Below are 18,120 nucleotides of genomic sequence, written 5' to 3'. Positions count from 1 at the left end.
GACTGATCCGGAAAACACACACACACACACACAAAGACAGACATCCTCAAAGATCAATAAATAAGATTTATGTTTATCTATAGAAGGAATCACTATACATATTCCTGTCATGCACTGAAGAAGGAAAATATTTCATTTTTCATTATTTCATTTTTTTGATATACCCTAATTAATAGAGGCAATTTAATTATATGCACATCCTCCCTAACCTCAGACGCTATGATACATAATATTAAACATTATTCATACTGAATAAAAAGGCCCGATATTTGAGAGTTCTTCAATTCCATTCAGCCGAGTGGCAAATCCCACCTTTGAGTGATTTGCCACAAATTGAAAAACAGATGGAAAATTATAGAACAGAGTCACATTGACCCGCGATGTCCTCCAGAACTGAAAAGGGACGGGCGGCGCACACACACACAGGTGCGTCTGCACACACACACACCTACAAATGATGCCCTTCATCCAGACTCCGAAAAGAACAGTTTCTAAACTGAAAGTGTAGAAAACAAAGTGTTGCTATTATATGTAGAGTAAACAATTAAATTATTTAGATTCATAGCAGCTGCTGTATGCAATTAGATTTTGTCATTTTTTATAGCTGCCATTATTAGAAAATGTGAAAACACATTGTAATTGAAAGGTGAGAAATCCTGTTACCTTAATCACTTCAACAGGTTGTCAAAGCTAATGCTAATACTAATGCTAATGCTGCTCCGTGTCTGCAGAATGCGGAACTTCTTGCAAGCAGCTTTTGCAAAATAACTTTTTAAGGTGATAACGCACACACACACGCACGCACACACGCACAGACAGAGACAGGAGTTATATCTCAACTCACGGTATATAAACAGTAACTTAAATGACCGTTTCATGTTCTAACAGCTTTGTTGTTGTACTGCTCGTGTTTGTACGGCGTTACGTTGAAACTACTGCCAACCTGACGTAACCCTGGGAACCGGTTCCTCAGAAGCAGCGCTGCGGCTGTCTGTGTCATGGCCTGTGGAGCGTTTCCAACCACATGAGGTGGTTTACAGACATATTCATGTCTGTAAAACTCACTTATCTTACCCAACTTTCATATCCTCCTGACATAACCCACTTTCGACCATCTATCACGTTCCGCTTTTCAATCTTTCAATCGTGTCCTGCAGAATCCTCTGAGATCTCTCAGCCTTTTGCTACAGATTATTGTGTTACACATCGCTTTGTTGGACAAATGTCAGGACAGGTTTTGCCTTAAAGGTTCAGTTGAAATACATTTTATTGCCCTACTGATTAGTTGAGCTGTGTGCGTGTGTGTGTGTGCGTGTGCACGTTACCTGTGGACCTAGCCTCTTGTCAGGCTTACTATTGGGCCGTGCTCCTCTCTTCTTCAGGGTGTTCTGCAACAGACATGAGCGGCATTAGAACAATGACACCACGCTGGCTGCAGGCTGTTCCATCGACATTGAGTATGAACGTCTCCTGAATTTAATGTGCAGGATGCAGGATGTAAAGTCATTTTGGTGCCCAGCACAGACACACACACACTCAACTGGCTCAGTCTGTTTCCATGGAAACAAGCTACTCTGCAATGAGCCACCGACAACAAAAGAAACAGAGGGATGGAAACGGTGAGGAGAAAAATAGCACAGCATGTTTAGAGTTAAATAATGGAACCATCCAGCGCTGAAGAATCTCTTAACCGTATCACCTATTTTAATCTCTCCATCCCATTGCCCCTCCCCTTTTCCTCTCCTTCTCATCCATCACTCTTTGGGCTTCTTTAAATTTTTCATCTCCATCTCGCTGGGTTTGTCCTCGTGGTCACTCCCTCAGCTTCAGAACCCACTTTAGGACCGTTTCATTTTTCAGCATCAGGATACAAAAAAATAAGGGTACTAAATGTAGCAATTGGGGCAGTGAGCTCCAGAGCGTTTTGATGTTTTCACTCGATGACAGGTTTGGAAACATGACAGAAATTGTAGTTTCAGTTATTCTGACTAGAACTGAGTTACTGCTACTTTTATTAATAACAGCAGAGCAAAAAATATATATTTTTGCTGAGCGGTAGTCGTGAGATTTCACTGAACTGCCAGAGTCACCTGGAGTATATTAAATGTGCAAGACTTCTCGTACTTTTACTGACAAAGTGCAAAAAACGTCAGCACATACTGGCAATTAGACACCGGAAAGGCCTGAACCAGGACCACATTATGGTGAGTCAGTTCATCAAACACCTGCCTGCTCCGATATACCATCATGTGCTTGCAGGCTTGCAAAGTGTGCTTGCAGGCAACAGAGGATTAACAGGCAGACAGCTGAACCCAGGCTAATGGATAGTCTGGGAATCCCCTGCCAAAGGCTGTTCTTGCTTAAATGTTAAGCCTGAATGTTATCAGATTAGCACAAGGTGTCTATTATTCTGCTAATTAAGCCTTAATATACTCCACATAGTCTATTCCTCATTTTCTCTAGACAGAACTGAACTGTGGGTCAGTTCCATCACTAAAAACCTCTTTTATTTTTGTAACGTCTAAGGGTGACTCATCCACTTCATTTGGTGCAGACACGTATTACACCTCCCCCACCCCCCCCCCCAGGTTCAGATCACAATTCCAGTCTTTGGTTAGAGTTCCCCCTGGGCCTGAATCAACCTGAACAGTTCAGTTCATTGACATTGTGAAAGCACTTTAAAGGATGGATCGGCCCTTTGTACCAAATAGAGCAAGTTTCAGCATGCAACATACAACATAAAAAAGAAAACGAAATTAACTCATTCAATGCCAGCCGTTCTCAGCTCAGCCCATACGCCAGCAGTTTTTGCTCATTTAGCCCTATTTTTCCATGACCCACAGAATATTGTCTACTGTGACGATGCAAACACCGAACTTACCAAATGACAGATTAAAGCCCCTCCTCCATCAGGAAAACGTGTGATCCTATTATTTTTTCGTTTTGGAGTTATTGGCCATTAAAGAGAGGCACAACAAATCTTGAACATTAAACACAAGCTCACACACCGTGATGCGATTTCTCATGTGTCCGAGCCTGCAGGGCTACACTTACACTGTTAGCGGCCTGAGCCCCATGTTATCTGATGGCATATCTACCGTAATTGCTGAACTATTATGCGCACCTGTGAAAAAGCCGCACCCACTGAATTAAAAAATATATATATTTTGTACTAAAATAAGCCGCACATATTCGTAAGCGGCAAGTGCATTAAGACAAATGCTATTTAACAGAACACGGCTCGTAACGATATCCGCAGCAGGTCTCCAAGGTGAACAGCGTCTGGCATGTTAGATCAAGGGAAGTCGGCAAATCAGATCCGTAACTTCGGGATAAGGATTGGCTCTAGGGGCTGGGTCGGTCGGGCTGGGGTGCGAAGCGGGGCTGGGCTCGAGCCGCGGCTGGGGGAGCAGTCGCCCCGTCGCCCTCCCCTCTCCGCCCGTCGGAGGCTGCGCGGCGCGCGCGCCCGCCTGGCGGGGTGTCCCCGTCCCCCTTGCCCCCGTGCCCCTCATCCTCCGTCCGCGGGAGCGTGGTGCGGCAGGGGTGGGGACGCCCGGGAGGTCGAGGGGGTGGGTTCCTTCCCCGCTACGCGGCGCGTCCGACGCCGCGTAGCGGATGGCGGACAGGCGGCGGGGGACCGGGTACGGCGGTCCGGCGGCGGCGACTCTGGACGAGCGCCGGGCGCTTCTCGCGGATCTCCCCAGCTACGCGCAAGCGGGGCTTTCCCTCCGGGCGGGCGGGCGTTAATTTTGTAACGAAAATAAATAGGCTTTAACGAAACACGGCTCGTAACGAAAGTGGGAAAATATACGTAAATTTGCCGCGTCGTTGCATAAACCGCAAGGTTCAAAATATTGGAAAAAAGTAGCGGCTTGTACACCGAGAATTACGGTAACAACTTCAGGCCGCATCCCCTGCTCTTCAGGCAGCAGCAAGGTCTTATCAGGTATCATTGCACTACACTTCATTAATCCCACATCTTCAGGTAATGGAAGGAGAGGCGAGTGGCCTTAGGAAAAAATATAGCTGAGGGATTGAGAAAGGTTTAGTAAAAGAAAGATGCAAAATCAATTTCAAGGAAACATAAGGCGGGCCAGTCCTTCTTGTTCGTGACTTAACTGGTGGATGGAAGGGAAAAGTGAAGAGGAAAAGATGACAGACTAGAGCGAAAGAGAGAGAGACAGAGAGAGAAGGAGGAAGAAAGATAACAGAAATAAGGAAGCACAGTACATCTTGCTCTATCCGCCCTCCGATCCAATCAGATCTGCCGTTCAACCAGGCGTCATACTCGGCTACAGAGCAAGACGTTCTCAAACACACCAGAAGAAGACATGAGGAAATTCCCAGAATAAAGTTACGAAGGTCTCGTAGGCGGGAGTGAAAAACAGATTGTGTGACTGGAGAGGAATGTACAACACAGGACGAGACTAAACAAACTGATGCGAAACACGGAAGACGGAAAATGAGGATTAAAACAAGGTTGACGCTTTGGCTGAGGCAGCTGTAACAGCGTCCTGGGAGTTTTAGCACGCTTGTTAGGTTGGGGCCTGTTGCACAGGAGAACAGGTGGATTACTTTCAGATCCATTACTTTGCAGCCTTTTCTTGCTCGTGGACAGACCGGCTCATATATTGGTTTAAAAGCTGCCGGTTATAGACACCCCCCCAAAAATAAAGGTGTTGGGGGGGGGGGGGGGGGGTCTCAGTCTCAGTATGTGTGTGTGTGTCATTTCTCACTAAATTAAAACCCTGAGTAAAACAGCTGAAAGGAAGACACAAGTCCACATCTCTCCTCATCACATTTGATAACAAACCTGACGGAACTCCCAGCATGTCAATAAATACAGTGTTAATCACGTCTCTCCAGTTTCCTGCTGCAGAGGAACGCAGAGCGGAGCAGACAAAAATAACTCCAGCGTTCTCCGATGCTCCAGGCACCCCGCTGCTCATTACTACACATTCACATTCACGTTTCCACACTGCAGTGCCTCATGTTGTGAAAACATTCTAATAGCATATCAAATGATTTCCTTGTTCTGTGAACTCATTATATTCATACTCATTTAGATTGGAATGATTTAGAACTCTTTTGTGCGGGTCATCATTATTCAGTCTAGAGGAGCACGAAACAGACCCGCTGATTTACTGGATATTGTCAGTGTCAATTTTTCCTTGTCTACACACACACATATATATTTATATTATACTTTCATATTTCTATTAATGCACTGCTTCTGAGTTTTGTTAAATAGAGCACTATTGCTGATGGAATTTCCCTCTGGGATTAATAAAGTATTCTGATGGATAAAAGTGAAAAATGACTGCTGCAGAAAGAAATAGAACATTTGCATAGTGAGAAAGTTGTGATGGATGGATGGATGATGGATGGGTCAAAGCTGTAATGTTTCCTCCTGAACACTTCAATTGACAATAAGATGAGAATCTGGCCTTTGAACTTTCTGTAAGCTGCTGGCCCCAAGTAAGCCTGTACACCAATGAAGGGCAAAAAGCAGCAAGTCATTTTACCACTAGATGCTGTCCTACCAAAGAAGGAGAAGAAGGAGCAGGACATCATTCAAGGAACATCTGGACAACTTGAGCTTTTCTCTTCAGCCAGCTGAACTCAGCGGACATTCGATTTGTCACCAGCTACTGCTACTGCGTCAGTCAGAGACTCTGCAGCACAATCACCATCTGAGCTTCTGCGTCTCCAACACGAACAACAGATGGATGCTGACGTGGTGCAGCACAACCCTGATCCAGCTCACATCCGACTGTGTAGAGAGTAAAGGGTCCATTAGCACTGTGTTAACATAGCATTTGCTGAGCAACAGCGCACCCCAAGAATTATGGGTGATGGATGGACACACACACACACACACACACACACACACACACAGTTGGAAATATGCAAACAAAGCATCACTGAGAGGAGAGACTTGCATTTCTTTGCTATCAGAGCTTTTGCTCACTTCCAGATATGTTCATTAGAGAAGTGTGTGTGTGTGTGTGTATGTCTAGACACTGCTTAGGCAGTGTGTTAGTAGGTGACCTTGTACAAATGAACACTCATCAAATGCAACCGGAGTGCTTCATATTGGAAAGTCTGGGAAAATGCACGAAAACTTGGGCACTCAGCATTTAGCTGAGCTGAAAATGGCTGGCACTCAATGAGTTAAAGACAGCGTGTCTACATGAGACGAGGAGAGGACGGACGGCGAGTCAAGGACGGCGTTTCCCATCTGGATCTCCTCCTTGGAGAGGAGGCGATCCAGCAAAGAGAGGATGCAGCATCGATTTACATCGGCCCTCCTCCCAACAAAATGCTCCGACATCCAAAGATCATGTTGTGTTGCCGTGGCAACAGCTTAAGCGGCCTGTCGCCACGACAACATCATGTTGTCAGCACATTCAATAAAGAAAAAACAGGAAGGGGATGAGGTGTGCAAAGGAGGAGAAATTAATAGGGAAACAAAGGGAAGGATCAATGATTAAAATAAACTAAAAAAAAGGTACAGAGGAAGAAAAGAAAGTGGGAGGAGAGGAAGGAAGGAGGTTAGGAGGTTGGATGGAGACGGAGACAAATAAAAAAACAGGGCAGGACCCCTAAACTCTTAAAATACAAAACAAATAATCACGTCCTTCTCTTTATTTGCTTTGGTTTAAAACCCCCGTTTTAAATATCCCAGCAAATTGAATAATTTACAAACTGCTGCACAAGCAAACAGAATTTACATAAATAGCACCAGCAGAAGGTCTTTGCATACAAAAAAAACCAACCTTAGACATAACGATGTTGTCACATAAATGAGCTGAGACTGAAGATCATCTATATTTCTTACTGAACTGCACCTCCGTCATGCAAAAAGAGGAGGATCTAATTACGGGCTGTAAACAGTTTTCTGCAGTTCTTCTTTAAAACGCATGCAATTCATTTGCATATATTTTAAAATCGCTCATCCGAGGGGAATTAAAGTTAATCTACCATCTGCTATGATGTATTGTTTAATATCTTTGTCTATGCTAAGAAAAAAGGGGCTATTTCCACACTGGACAGCTAGGATGAAGCCTTACGTGTGATAGAAAACACAACATGTTCATTGGAGCTCCTTTATGGTGGATCCTCATCATTTCCGGAGCCATAGCAGAAGCTTGAGAGAAACATTTGGGTTGGATAAAAACAGGTCTATTAAGTCCTTTGTGCAACAGCAGCCTGCTTTAGCTCCGTCACAGCAGAACAAAGCCCGGTTCTAATGGCCATGTCAGGGCACGGGTAAGCTTTAGGTGTGCCTAAACTGGCATAAAGCTGATGTGGATTACTGCTTGTGATCAGCTGTCATTTCGGCAAACAGTCGGGACGTCGCGAAAAAGGCTGACAAGCTTTTAGGGATTGGTTTTGTTTTCCGTTCTGAATGATTTTCCCTGATCTCAAAATGATAGATTGATAAAAATAAATAAATACGAACAGTTTAATATGAGTGCATCAACGCTGGCATCACGTTTGTGCACTAAACATTAAGTAAGGGCCATTTACACGGTGGCCGTTTCACCCAAAACAACTTCTGTTGCATTTTAGCCCTGTTTATGCGAGAACGGCATTTTGAAGGCGTGTCAAAAGCAGTCCAAAAGACACTTCAAACGTCCTAAAAAAAAGAAATGAAAAACTCCTGAATCTTCCCTTTCTTCCACATCCATTCTGATGGAAATGATTTTCACTATATACTTATTGGGTCCAAGGTTAATAGAGAAAAATGTATTATTAGCCTCAAGACAATAGAAGGGCAAGAACAGGTCACAACAACAAATGTCCTCCACCGGGCTCGTTCTGTCTCGACTCGACCCAGTTACAAGCTCTGATTATTATTATTATGGGTCACACAAACATGTTAATGCAGGCACGGAAACACACACAGCCGAACACAGGCGTGGACGTGCTTGTGCATTGAGCTAAACGACTTGTTCTCAATGTGCTTTTAAAAGCCTTATCGACCTGCTGCTCGGCAGAAGTTATTACAAGGGAGCGGGAGAGCCCTGATCGCAGATCAGCAACTGACGGGTGTTACTTTCTACAAAGTAGATTCTTCCCATGGGACAATAAAGTGCTTGATTAACTATGTAAAGAGAGAAAATATACTTGAAAGCAGAAGGAATGAAAGAGGAACAGCAACAAAAAAGAAGCAGCAGATAAAACAAGGCTGTTCTCACGACAAGCAGCAGAGAAGTCTGATGCTACTCGTGAGTTTATTAGATCGGTTGGTCATTAAATATTGAGCTTGTTTAAAAGTTGAAACTCTTTAAGAACACTTTATGAGCTCTAGAACATTTAACACAAAGTTGCATCAATGCTTTTTTTTTATTTAATGAAATCACGACTACACTCCAGATGTTTATTACGTGCACATCCCTCATCTTAAATAGCGTCTTGCCATGTAAGGTCACCGAGTCTCTGCTTCTGTTGTAAGGAATTACCCTGGAAAAGGTCATCAGAGGCCACACACACACACTATACCGACACCAGATCCCTTATGATGGTTCTGCTCCACTGCTTCTAACAAATCAGTACTGGGACCACTGGGAGGTAGCCATTAATGTTTGCGCCTCACTTTGACAGAATAGCACAAACTTGCTTTGCCAAACCCTCTGAGAACTGGAATGGGAATCACTGGAGACATCGGAGTAAAGCCAAGATGACTGAGAGCTCGAAATAAGCACCAAATGCCGGCCAATCGGGACTTGCTTGCACTTGACAGAAATTCTGAAACGCATCCAACCAGCCAGCTTTCTGTGTTCAATAAAAGTCAAAAGACGTGTAAAACCACTAAAGCTTTAGCCACTGGAAAGTTGTCGGAGCTAATTCCCTGCTCTGATGATAGTTGAACCGCATAATAATCATCTTCATTTTCAACACTTATCAGAATTAATAGATGGGTGATAGAATAGGTGTCAAAGACTTTTATCCATGTATGTGACAAGTGAGAAGTACTGTAATAAACCCCGTAAGAAGCATCCAGTGCTCTACTGAGATTTCAGCTTTCGGCTCCCGCTGAGCCTGATCCGGCAGCAAATCCTTTGTGAACAGTAGATAGACAAATATGTGTCATCACTGCTGCGATCATTTGTAATCCACGTTCCAGGTCTCTGGTAGGTTTCAAATCCTACCAGAGGCACGTCTTTTCTTTTTCTTTTTTTTATCACCTGCAGCTGTACATAAAGTAACAGTTAGATAAACAGAAGTTTTTTCATTCATCCTATGTGCCTTTAAGACCTTTAGGTTATTCAAAATGAGCCAAGTGAGCCAGGCTTTTCCCACTATACCTCACATCTGAGTCTGCTACGTGGTTCAGATTAAAATCCAAAGGAGCAGGACTCTGTGAGGAGCTCCAACAGCGCGGGTTTCATACTTGACTTATTTATTCTTTTTTTATACTAATTATGCTCACATATGGAGTAAGTCCCGGCTTGTAGCGTTGCTGTGAGCAATGCTTGTGCTAATTATGACAACTCCTCTGTCAGGGAGTCTCCACAGCATATTGTGAAATTAGGGCACCAAGACATTCGCAGTCTGTCTGGTTGCCACCGAGTAAATGCTTCAATTCATGTCTTCAATCTTAATCTCTCAATCTTGTTTCCGTCTTTTTAATAGCAGCTTGTGGACACAGCTGCCACCTTGGTGCATTCGATGACAGCCTTTCTGTGACAACGGAGGAGAACCGCTGCAGGTTAATGGACCTGTTGCAGGGCGGAGGTTAACTATTTAACCAGTGACCGGCGTCTGGGCTTTGGTGCGCTGCAATAACGCCTTTATTCCTGCCATTATCAATCTCAACAGCAGACCATGGCCACAGTTCAGCGAGGGTTTTGAACATTCAGCGATGGCAGCTGAGGGTGGGTGTCCATGAAAGGATGAGAGACGTGCTGCAGGACTCGCCGTCTTCAGTTCACATGTAAAAGTGGTGAAGTCAGTGTTTCTGATCATGTTGGTGGAGTCAACCCCCCCGGTTGATTCACTTGCCATGACGACGAGGAAAACAAAATCACAGAATTAGAACCAGATTGAGATTTGGAACATTTTAGTACCTCATTCTGCCCCTATGTCTCTCTGTGTGTGTGTGCGTTACAAATTGGGATTATAAACCTTTATCCAATCCTATCCCTCCCAGGAAACGTTCTTCTTCCACCTTCACTGCATACCATTCCGTCTTTTATTCCCTCCACCCTCCCTCTGTCCATTCTAGCTTTAAACAGGACCCACTTCTTCGCTGAGGAACAAATCGGTCCTAACGCCACTGAGGTCATCCCATGCTGATCCCTCCATCTATTCTAAAGCAGTCAATCAGTGTGTAATTACATTACAGCCTCCCTGTCTGCTCGGTTAAGCTCCAGATACCCACAGCTCATTCCGCCCCGTTAATCCGTGATTGTTTCTGCAGCGGATGGAAGATCGCTGCTATTTTAGCACAGCAATGATCCTTGCTACAGCAAGTCATATGAAACAAGCATACTTGGCTGTCTGAGGCCCTGTCCACTTGTAGCCGGGTAGCTACCAAGAACAAAGCTAGGTGTCTACGGTTTGGCCTGTGATCCACGCAAAACAGCTGAATTATGTAACAAAAACCCTGCCAAAGTGAAGCTTTTTGAAAACTCTGTTTATGCGTTTGCGTAACTGCACTTATGCGGTTAGGTGTGGATGGATTTTATATATTTTTTTATAAAAGGTCGTGTGGATTAAAAAAAAATTAAGTAAAAGAAAACCATCTACATGTGTACATGGTCTTATATGCCGAAATTAATTAATATATTTAATAACTGATTGAATGATTTCAGTTATGACTACAGTTGTTTAAAAAAAAACATTTTGGCTTGAGGCCACATATCAGCTTTTTTTGAGGCCTTTTTCTGGCGAAATGACATAAACTTCATCAGTACAGGCAGGTGGCCCAGTTGTCATGACAACAGATCGTGTTCTGATAACAGTTCTTGTCAGGCTACAGGCTTCCTTTCAGGGAAACACCTGCATGATGCAGAGTTCTGCATCTGCACGATCTGCACTAGTAATATCTAAATATAAGAGCAAAAAGTAAAAAACAAATCCTGAGACATTTTACATGTGGTTTCATGAATTTTCAGGAATATTCCCTTGATCTATGGAGACCATTTCATAACTCAAAGCCAAACTTCAAAAAGAAATTCACTTTGCTAAAGAGTGTAAAATGGGAACAGCCCCGTATTTGAACATGTTATTAAACTTGAGTGAAAATCTGCAACAAGGCTAGATCAAACCAAAACCATTTTTAGAAATGTTCAGACGTATCTTAAAATAATGTAAAACACAGACGACATAGAACCAATCTCCGCGCCTGCTGCCAAATTACGGATATGGCGTGGATCAAAAATGATTATTTCTATTATTATATAAACTTTAATCATCCTGAATCTGTATTTTCTTTCACACTGATTCAGTCCCTACAATATTTCTCCAAGCCCGTGACTCTCTTTTTGAGATATCTGCAAGACAAGCAGACAGACTAGTGTGTTTTTAGATTTGCGTAACGATAAATGTTTTGTCTTCCACATGTTGATAATGAGACTGAAAGATCCAGAAAAATGGGACAAGCGTGTATTTTACAAGTATTTACATGGTTTAAGTTTCTAGATTAAAGTCTAGAATCAGCATTTGATTAGTAAATCATCCTTCTGTAATTTAGACTGATTTTTCCCAACCAAGCCTTGACCACTGCCTCTCTCACACACACAGGGCCGGGAGAACAAACAGAAACAGTGGACGTTCTACTCTTTCCCCTGACCTGGACCAGAAAAGGCTGCCGCTACCATTCAGAATCTTTTATATAACCTGATCAATGAGTGACCGCCATTGTTCCTGTTGCCATCCCAGTTACATAACTCACTAATTAGGAAGAAGGAACCCGGCTAGATCTACAGATAGTGATGCAGATGAAGCAGAGAGACAGAAGATAAGCTGCAGGGGGGGAAAGGAGAGAATGCATGCTGTCCATGGTTAAGGGCCCATTCAGGCACAGACACCTGATACTCTGCATCAAGTGTCTGTAGTTGAGACTGAACCCTGTGTCTGCCTTTTCGCTGGCATGCATTTGATGCAGCCAGAGCAGATTCCTAAAGGCGCATGCATATAGATCAGGGGTGGGCAAACTTTTTGACTCGCGGGCCACAATAGGTTCTAAAATTTGACAGAGGTGCCGGACCAAGAACAGATGGATGGAGTGTTTGTGTGAGCTAATATAAATGACACATGAAAGCTATAGCATTCAAGGATTTGGCCTTTTACAGGTAGCATTACAGGGAAAAGGTCAAATGAATGAGGTTTAATTATTATACAATTTTATTTAATGATATTATTTGGACAAGTTTGGCGGGCCGGATTAAAAAGACCAACGGGCCGCATATGGCCCCCGGGCCTGGGTTTGCCCATGTCTGATATAGATGGATCGATCACAGCGCTAATCTCAAGGTAACGTTCAAAACAGAATCAACAAATCTGGCCAGTGTGGAATCAACAAATCTGGCCAGTGTGGAATCGCTATTGCTGAATTCATGTAGGGTGGAGGCTTTCTAGGAATCAGGATTTTTTTCATATATATATATAAATAGGATTCTATGAGAAATGACAATATCAAGGTAGCAGATTTTTCTTTATGCACTTAAACATGGCCAAAGGGGTATTGTCTTTGATGGTGGCGGGGCGGGGGGGGGGGGGGGGGGGGTGCACATCAAAGGGTTACCTTTTGATGTGATATTCCACTTTGATGTGCTGTTGAAGTCATCTGGAGGAAACCTATATATACAAACACACAAACACTCTCAGGTATCTTCCAAAGATCAATGACAATTACGAAGATGCAAGCATCACCGCAGAACTCCGAGGACAAGGCTCTGGCCCTCCATGCACAATCCACTTTACAGCTCGGTGAGCTTTTCACAGAATTCCTTGGGAATCTCACCAAGGAAGAGTGGGAAGGCCTTCAGTCAGGGACCGTCGATCCGAATACTGACGCACGGCTTGGGAATTTGTTCACAGATTTAGTTCAAGTCGTAACTGATGATGTGCGTCAAGCAGTTCTGGAAAAAGCTCCAGAACTGCTTGAAGAGATTCCCAATTCTCCCCTGAAACCAAAAACGTCAGGGACCGGCTTTACTGTTGCACACCAGCAAGTCCAGGAAGCGCTGGAAGACGTGATTCCACCGGTCCTTGCCTTTACAATGGGTGTTCCAGAGGTCGTTGAGGTCATGACACCGTATGAAATGTCACGGCTTTTATCCAACGAGGTGATGAAGAGCTTATGCTCTTCGTCACACAGCAGCCCCGTAAAAACTGCGAACACGCCGGAAGGAAGTGGGCCGCATGTCTTCACAAATCCCGGGAACAATTGGTTGAGGATACTGCTGCACTTCAAGGTGCTCCTCCAGAGATTTGCACCCAAGGTCCGCAAATTCCTCTGCAGGAAGAAAGCGAAGGAAGTGTCGGCAGTGAATGTGGGAGATTTTATTCCTCCAGACGACGTGCGATGTTCCATTAAAAATGCCGCCGATGCCGTCGTCCAAGACATAGAGAGTACCGATTTTAAAAGGGAAAATGTCGTCTGTGAACCCACAGAAAGAAAAAAGGAATTTCTTCCAGAGCCACCAGAGGCCATCATGGAAGAGGAAGATCTCCCCACTGCAAGGGTCTGTGGTCAAGAAGAGAGGAGTGACGTCCAAACAGCAGCGTCGCCTGAAGACTTGGAGAAGCGCTGTCGCTGGATTGTCACAGTGCTCTTCTCAAGGATCTTCCAGGGGAAGAACGTTGACATAACGGACATGATGGAAATGACCGAGCTGATGACGAGTCTGTTAGTCGCCAGGATGCAGGAGTCGAGCATCTCTCTGGAGATGGACCTGCAACAGGTCAAAAAGCTCGCCAAAGCTGTCCATAAGAAGCTCTGCAAACTGATGGACGACACGTGGACAGTCTGCATGATCCTGATGGGGAAGAAAGTGCCAATTTACACGCTGGTCGTCGACATGCTGGTGACATGTCTGGAGAACACAAAGACACAGAAGAGCAACGCTTTTGTTCGGGTCTTCAGGTCTTTCTGTGGCCTCTTTCGGAGGTCAAAGAAATCCGAAGACCCATCCAAGTCTTTTCGTTGAGACGATCAGGTCCGTTGTACCCCGGCCCCCCCACGCCTTGCAGGTCATAGGTGTTGCAGCACCTATCACCGCTGGCTATGGGCGAGAGGCGGGGGGTGCACCCTGAACATGTCGCCACACAGACAACCATTCACGGCCCGGCATCATGTACCCCCCGCCCCCCCCCACGCCTTGCAGGTCATAGGTGTTGCAGCACCTATCACCGCTGGCTGTGGGCTAGTGGCGGGGTGCACCCTGAACATGTCGCCACACAGACAACCATTCACGGCCCGGCATCGTGTACCCCCACCCCCCACGCCTTGCAGGTCATAGATGCTGCAGCACCTATCACCGCTGGCTGTGGGCGAGTGGCGGGGTGCACCCTGAACATGTCGCCACACAGACAACCATTCACGGCCCGGCATCGTGTACCCCCACACCCCACGCCTTGCAGGTCAAAGATGCTGCAGCACCTATCACCGCTGGCTGTGGGCGAGTGGCGGGGTGCACCCTGAACATGTCGCCACACATACTGTATTGACAATTTAGAGCAATAAAATTCACAAACATAAATAAATTATTGAATAAAATTAGAAAATGTCTATCTTTGTCTTGTCTATTATATTGATGGTGTAAATATTTACATGAATCTTCAACAAGAAAAAAAAAGTCTTGTACTGTATCTTTATTCACTATTTGTAGTCCTGGAGTCCACTTCATTAACTATTTGTAGTCCTGGAGTCCACTTCATTAACTATTTGTAGTCCTGGAGTCCATTTTATTAACTATTTGTAGTCCTGGAGTCCACTTCATTCACTATTTGTAGTCCTGGAGTCCACTTCATTAACTATTTGTAGTCCTGGAGTCCACTTCAGTCTCCAGCGACTTTGTCTTTGTTAGAAATGACTAGCGTTGTGTAACATTTAACATGGGAGAGGGCGGGACTTCCCCTTCTACTTTGTCCAATCGACGAGCGCCCCTTTCAGCCACGCGACGTTGCTCCGAAAGTTTGTTTCGTGAATAAATCACAGTGGCAACGCAGACCTTTTTAGCGAATTATAAATGCAGGAGTTTGCTCCCAAAGGAACCGAGTCCTCTTGGTGCAGTGTGAAAGCACCCCTAAAGAGGCTCAGATGCATCCATCCATTCATCCATCCAACAACCATCCTTGGAGACGAGAGGTTCTGGTTGGAACCCAGACCATCAGAAGGTTCTAGCTCAGACATGGGCAAACCATGGCCCGCTTTTCAATACGGCCCGCCAAACTTGTCCAATTACCAAAAAATTCAAAATCATAACTTTCATTTTGTCCCTGCAATACCCGTGTTTCACCAGCAGATGGCGCACTGACAACCGTTGGCGTGTAGCGAATTATTCTTTGCATTCGTTTCTTTTTCCCCATTGCTCTCTGACCCGTCTGTAGAAATGAGCGGACCAAAGAAGAGCAAAGTAGACGGTGAGGGCCGAGTGTTTAATAAAGAGCGGACAACAAGATTTCTTTTCACCGAAATCCGATCTACGGCTGCATGTCTGATATGCCAAGAAGCCGTTGCGGGTTTTAAAGAATATAATATCAGCCGTCACTTTGCCACAAAGCATGCAAACTACGCTAGCAAGCAATCAATGCAAGAACGGGAGTTCTTGCACAGAGTTCTGCCATCGCTTCTCTGATTTAAAAAAAATTGACGCATCACTTCAGCTGGTGTCCCGTCCCGTCACAAGACCCTGAAACCGACCCGCAGGAGCTGCAGTTGGAACTGATCGATCTTCAGTCCGACTCCGCCTCAAAGGATAAGTCCAAGTCTCTTAACCTGAATTACTTTTATGTCTCACTTAACGAAGCAACGTTTCCAAACGTCCGGAGGACGGCACAGAATATGCTGCTGTTTGGCTCGACCTACGTGTGTGAGCAGACGTTCAGCGTCATGATCAATAAATCCCGTTCTTTTAATGAAGTGCGCATTTATGCACAGCAGTGGAACAACAATGAGTGCAGCAGAAATGATTGAGATTTAGTATTTCGTGTTTTGATATGTTTTGAATGTTTTAAGTGATCATCTTTTTTCAATAAATGTTGATTTATTTAACTTTACACGTTCATGTGAAATTTATTAAAAACAGATGCAATCACCAGGTTTGGCAGATCACAGTGTCATTGCTATTTTAATCTATTTACATTTCTCCTCACACTGTTGTGCCAAAATATGTGTAAATGCTGCATCTTGCATATTCATTGAGACAAACGTACTACCTGGATTAGGGCTATTTTGCACATTTGAAAGACGCAGTTCTTCGTACACACTGTTAGTAAATCGGGTTTTACATTTATCTGTGTGTGTTTACTGTGCTATGAGGTTTGCTGCACATTACACGCAGCGCTTTAGTATATCTGGGCCAAACACTCATCCAAAAGCTCCTGGCCCGGCCCCTCTGTCAAAATTTCAAACCCAATGTGGCCCGCACGTCAAAAAGTTTGCCCACCCCTGGGTTAATTCATTCTAAATCTGATTTTGATGTCAACGCAATTCTTCGCTGCTCATAATATCGCAGATCGATTACGACTGTAAATGAACTGTAACGAGAGCCAATTAATACAAGACTGAAACTGAGGTTGGTTCTGATATCATAGTAAGGGTTGGAGGAGGAAGAGAAGAGTAATAAACACAAAGGAGAGAAAGAGGAGATCTGATCCATCCTAATTGTTGCGAGCCAGTGCTGTGGGTGGAACCCAAAATGCAGAGACTGACACGGGGAAACGTTTGCACTTCTTTAGCTTAATAGTGACAGCTTTACTTTAACGAATAGAGACTGACACAAAGACGGGCTGGCATTGCTAATAAAGGCAACTCAAGAACTCAGCCACAACCACAAAGGAGAAGCTATAACTAGAACGGTGGACGGTGGACGAGCAGGCATCCGGAAAGACGAAAAGCCAAAAAAACTCAGCCTAAAGTACGTCAACAAAAATATCAAAACTGACCATGGTGGAGCTGGCACCACAAACAAACAAAAGAAAAGTGAACACGAAGTCTGAACTTAGAAACACGCAGAAGTACCAAAGGCCAAGCTGAGAACGAACGGAGAGGACACAGGAAGCCGCAGAGAGCAGTGCTGGGCTGATCTGGCAAACAGCAGCCGGAGAGCAGCGTGCAAAAAGGCTGAAGGCTGGTTGTGGGGATGAAGATCATGTTTGTCTCTTCAGGTTCGGCCAGTTTGTTGGCAGGTAAACACGCACTGCAATCAACCGAGCAGAGAGGAGAAGGTGAGGAAACACAGAACCAAACCATGCAGATTGGCAAGAACATAGAACATAGAAACAAAGACACTAATGCGCAACGAAAACAATACAGGGCTGTGTGTAATCTGAGGAGCTCGTCTTCATCAGCAGGCCTGCGGCACCACGGAGCATCTTCATCAAGAAGTCAGTGCTGGGAGAACAAAGTGGGAGACGTATGAAGCTAAGCATTATGATGAAGATTCATACTTACTGCATCAGAGAGCCAACAGCCACATCTCAACTAAAACACACTTTATTCACATTTTTTTTATTGTTCTACAAAGCCTTAAAATGCTGTTTCTCGTATCAGATCTGATGACAGGTATTCTATTTGATTGATAATACAGCCAATGACGACTCCTCAGTGACGCTACACACACAGTTGCCGTGCTCTGATGTCTCTGATGACAGAGCACATACGTAGCCATACGTAGCCATAGTAACAGTGGCGAGGGCAGATCAGGGAGGGAGGGGCCGGCTACTCGCTCTCCACGTTTCCGATTCCACATCACAGCAAGAGCCGGCAGCACAGTGATGATGTCACACAGCCTCGCTTTGGGACCAGGAAGAGGGAAGCAGGTAGAGAGGAAGAGGAATGGGAAGAAGGGAGGAAGGGAAGAATATCAGCAACTACTTTGCTGATATTCAGTGTGTCCCATGAACAAAGACCTTGGTCCCAAGTGGTGGACGTGTGTTCAT

The 18,120-nt window shown here is 44.6% G+C and overlaps 1 protein-coding gene across 1 annotated transcript in view; it reads right to left on the bottom strand.

The window, feature by feature from the left end:
- mtcl2 (microtubule crosslinking factor 2) overlaps nt 1–18,120 on the bottom strand; it is a 52,803-nt gene that overhangs the window by 17,129 nt on the left and 17,554 nt on the right. The window contains exon 5 of the mRNA XM_068747386.1: nt 1,326–1,388. Within this exon, the coding sequence (XP_068603487.1) occupies nt 1,326–1,388 (63 nt within the window). The remainder of the gene's footprint in view (nt 1–1,325; nt 1,389–18,120) is intronic.

This window comes from Brachionichthys hirsutus, chromosome 2 (assembly GCF_040956055.1).
Source record: "Brachionichthys hirsutus isolate HB-005 chromosome 2, CSIRO-AGI_Bhir_v1, whole genome shotgun sequence".
Classification (NCBI taxonomy): domain Eukaryota; kingdom Metazoa; phylum Chordata; class Actinopteri; order Lophiiformes; family Brachionichthyidae; genus Brachionichthys; species Brachionichthys hirsutus.
The sequence above is the reverse complement of the archived record's forward strand: the minus strand, read 5'-3'. Positions and strand labels throughout refer to the sequence as shown.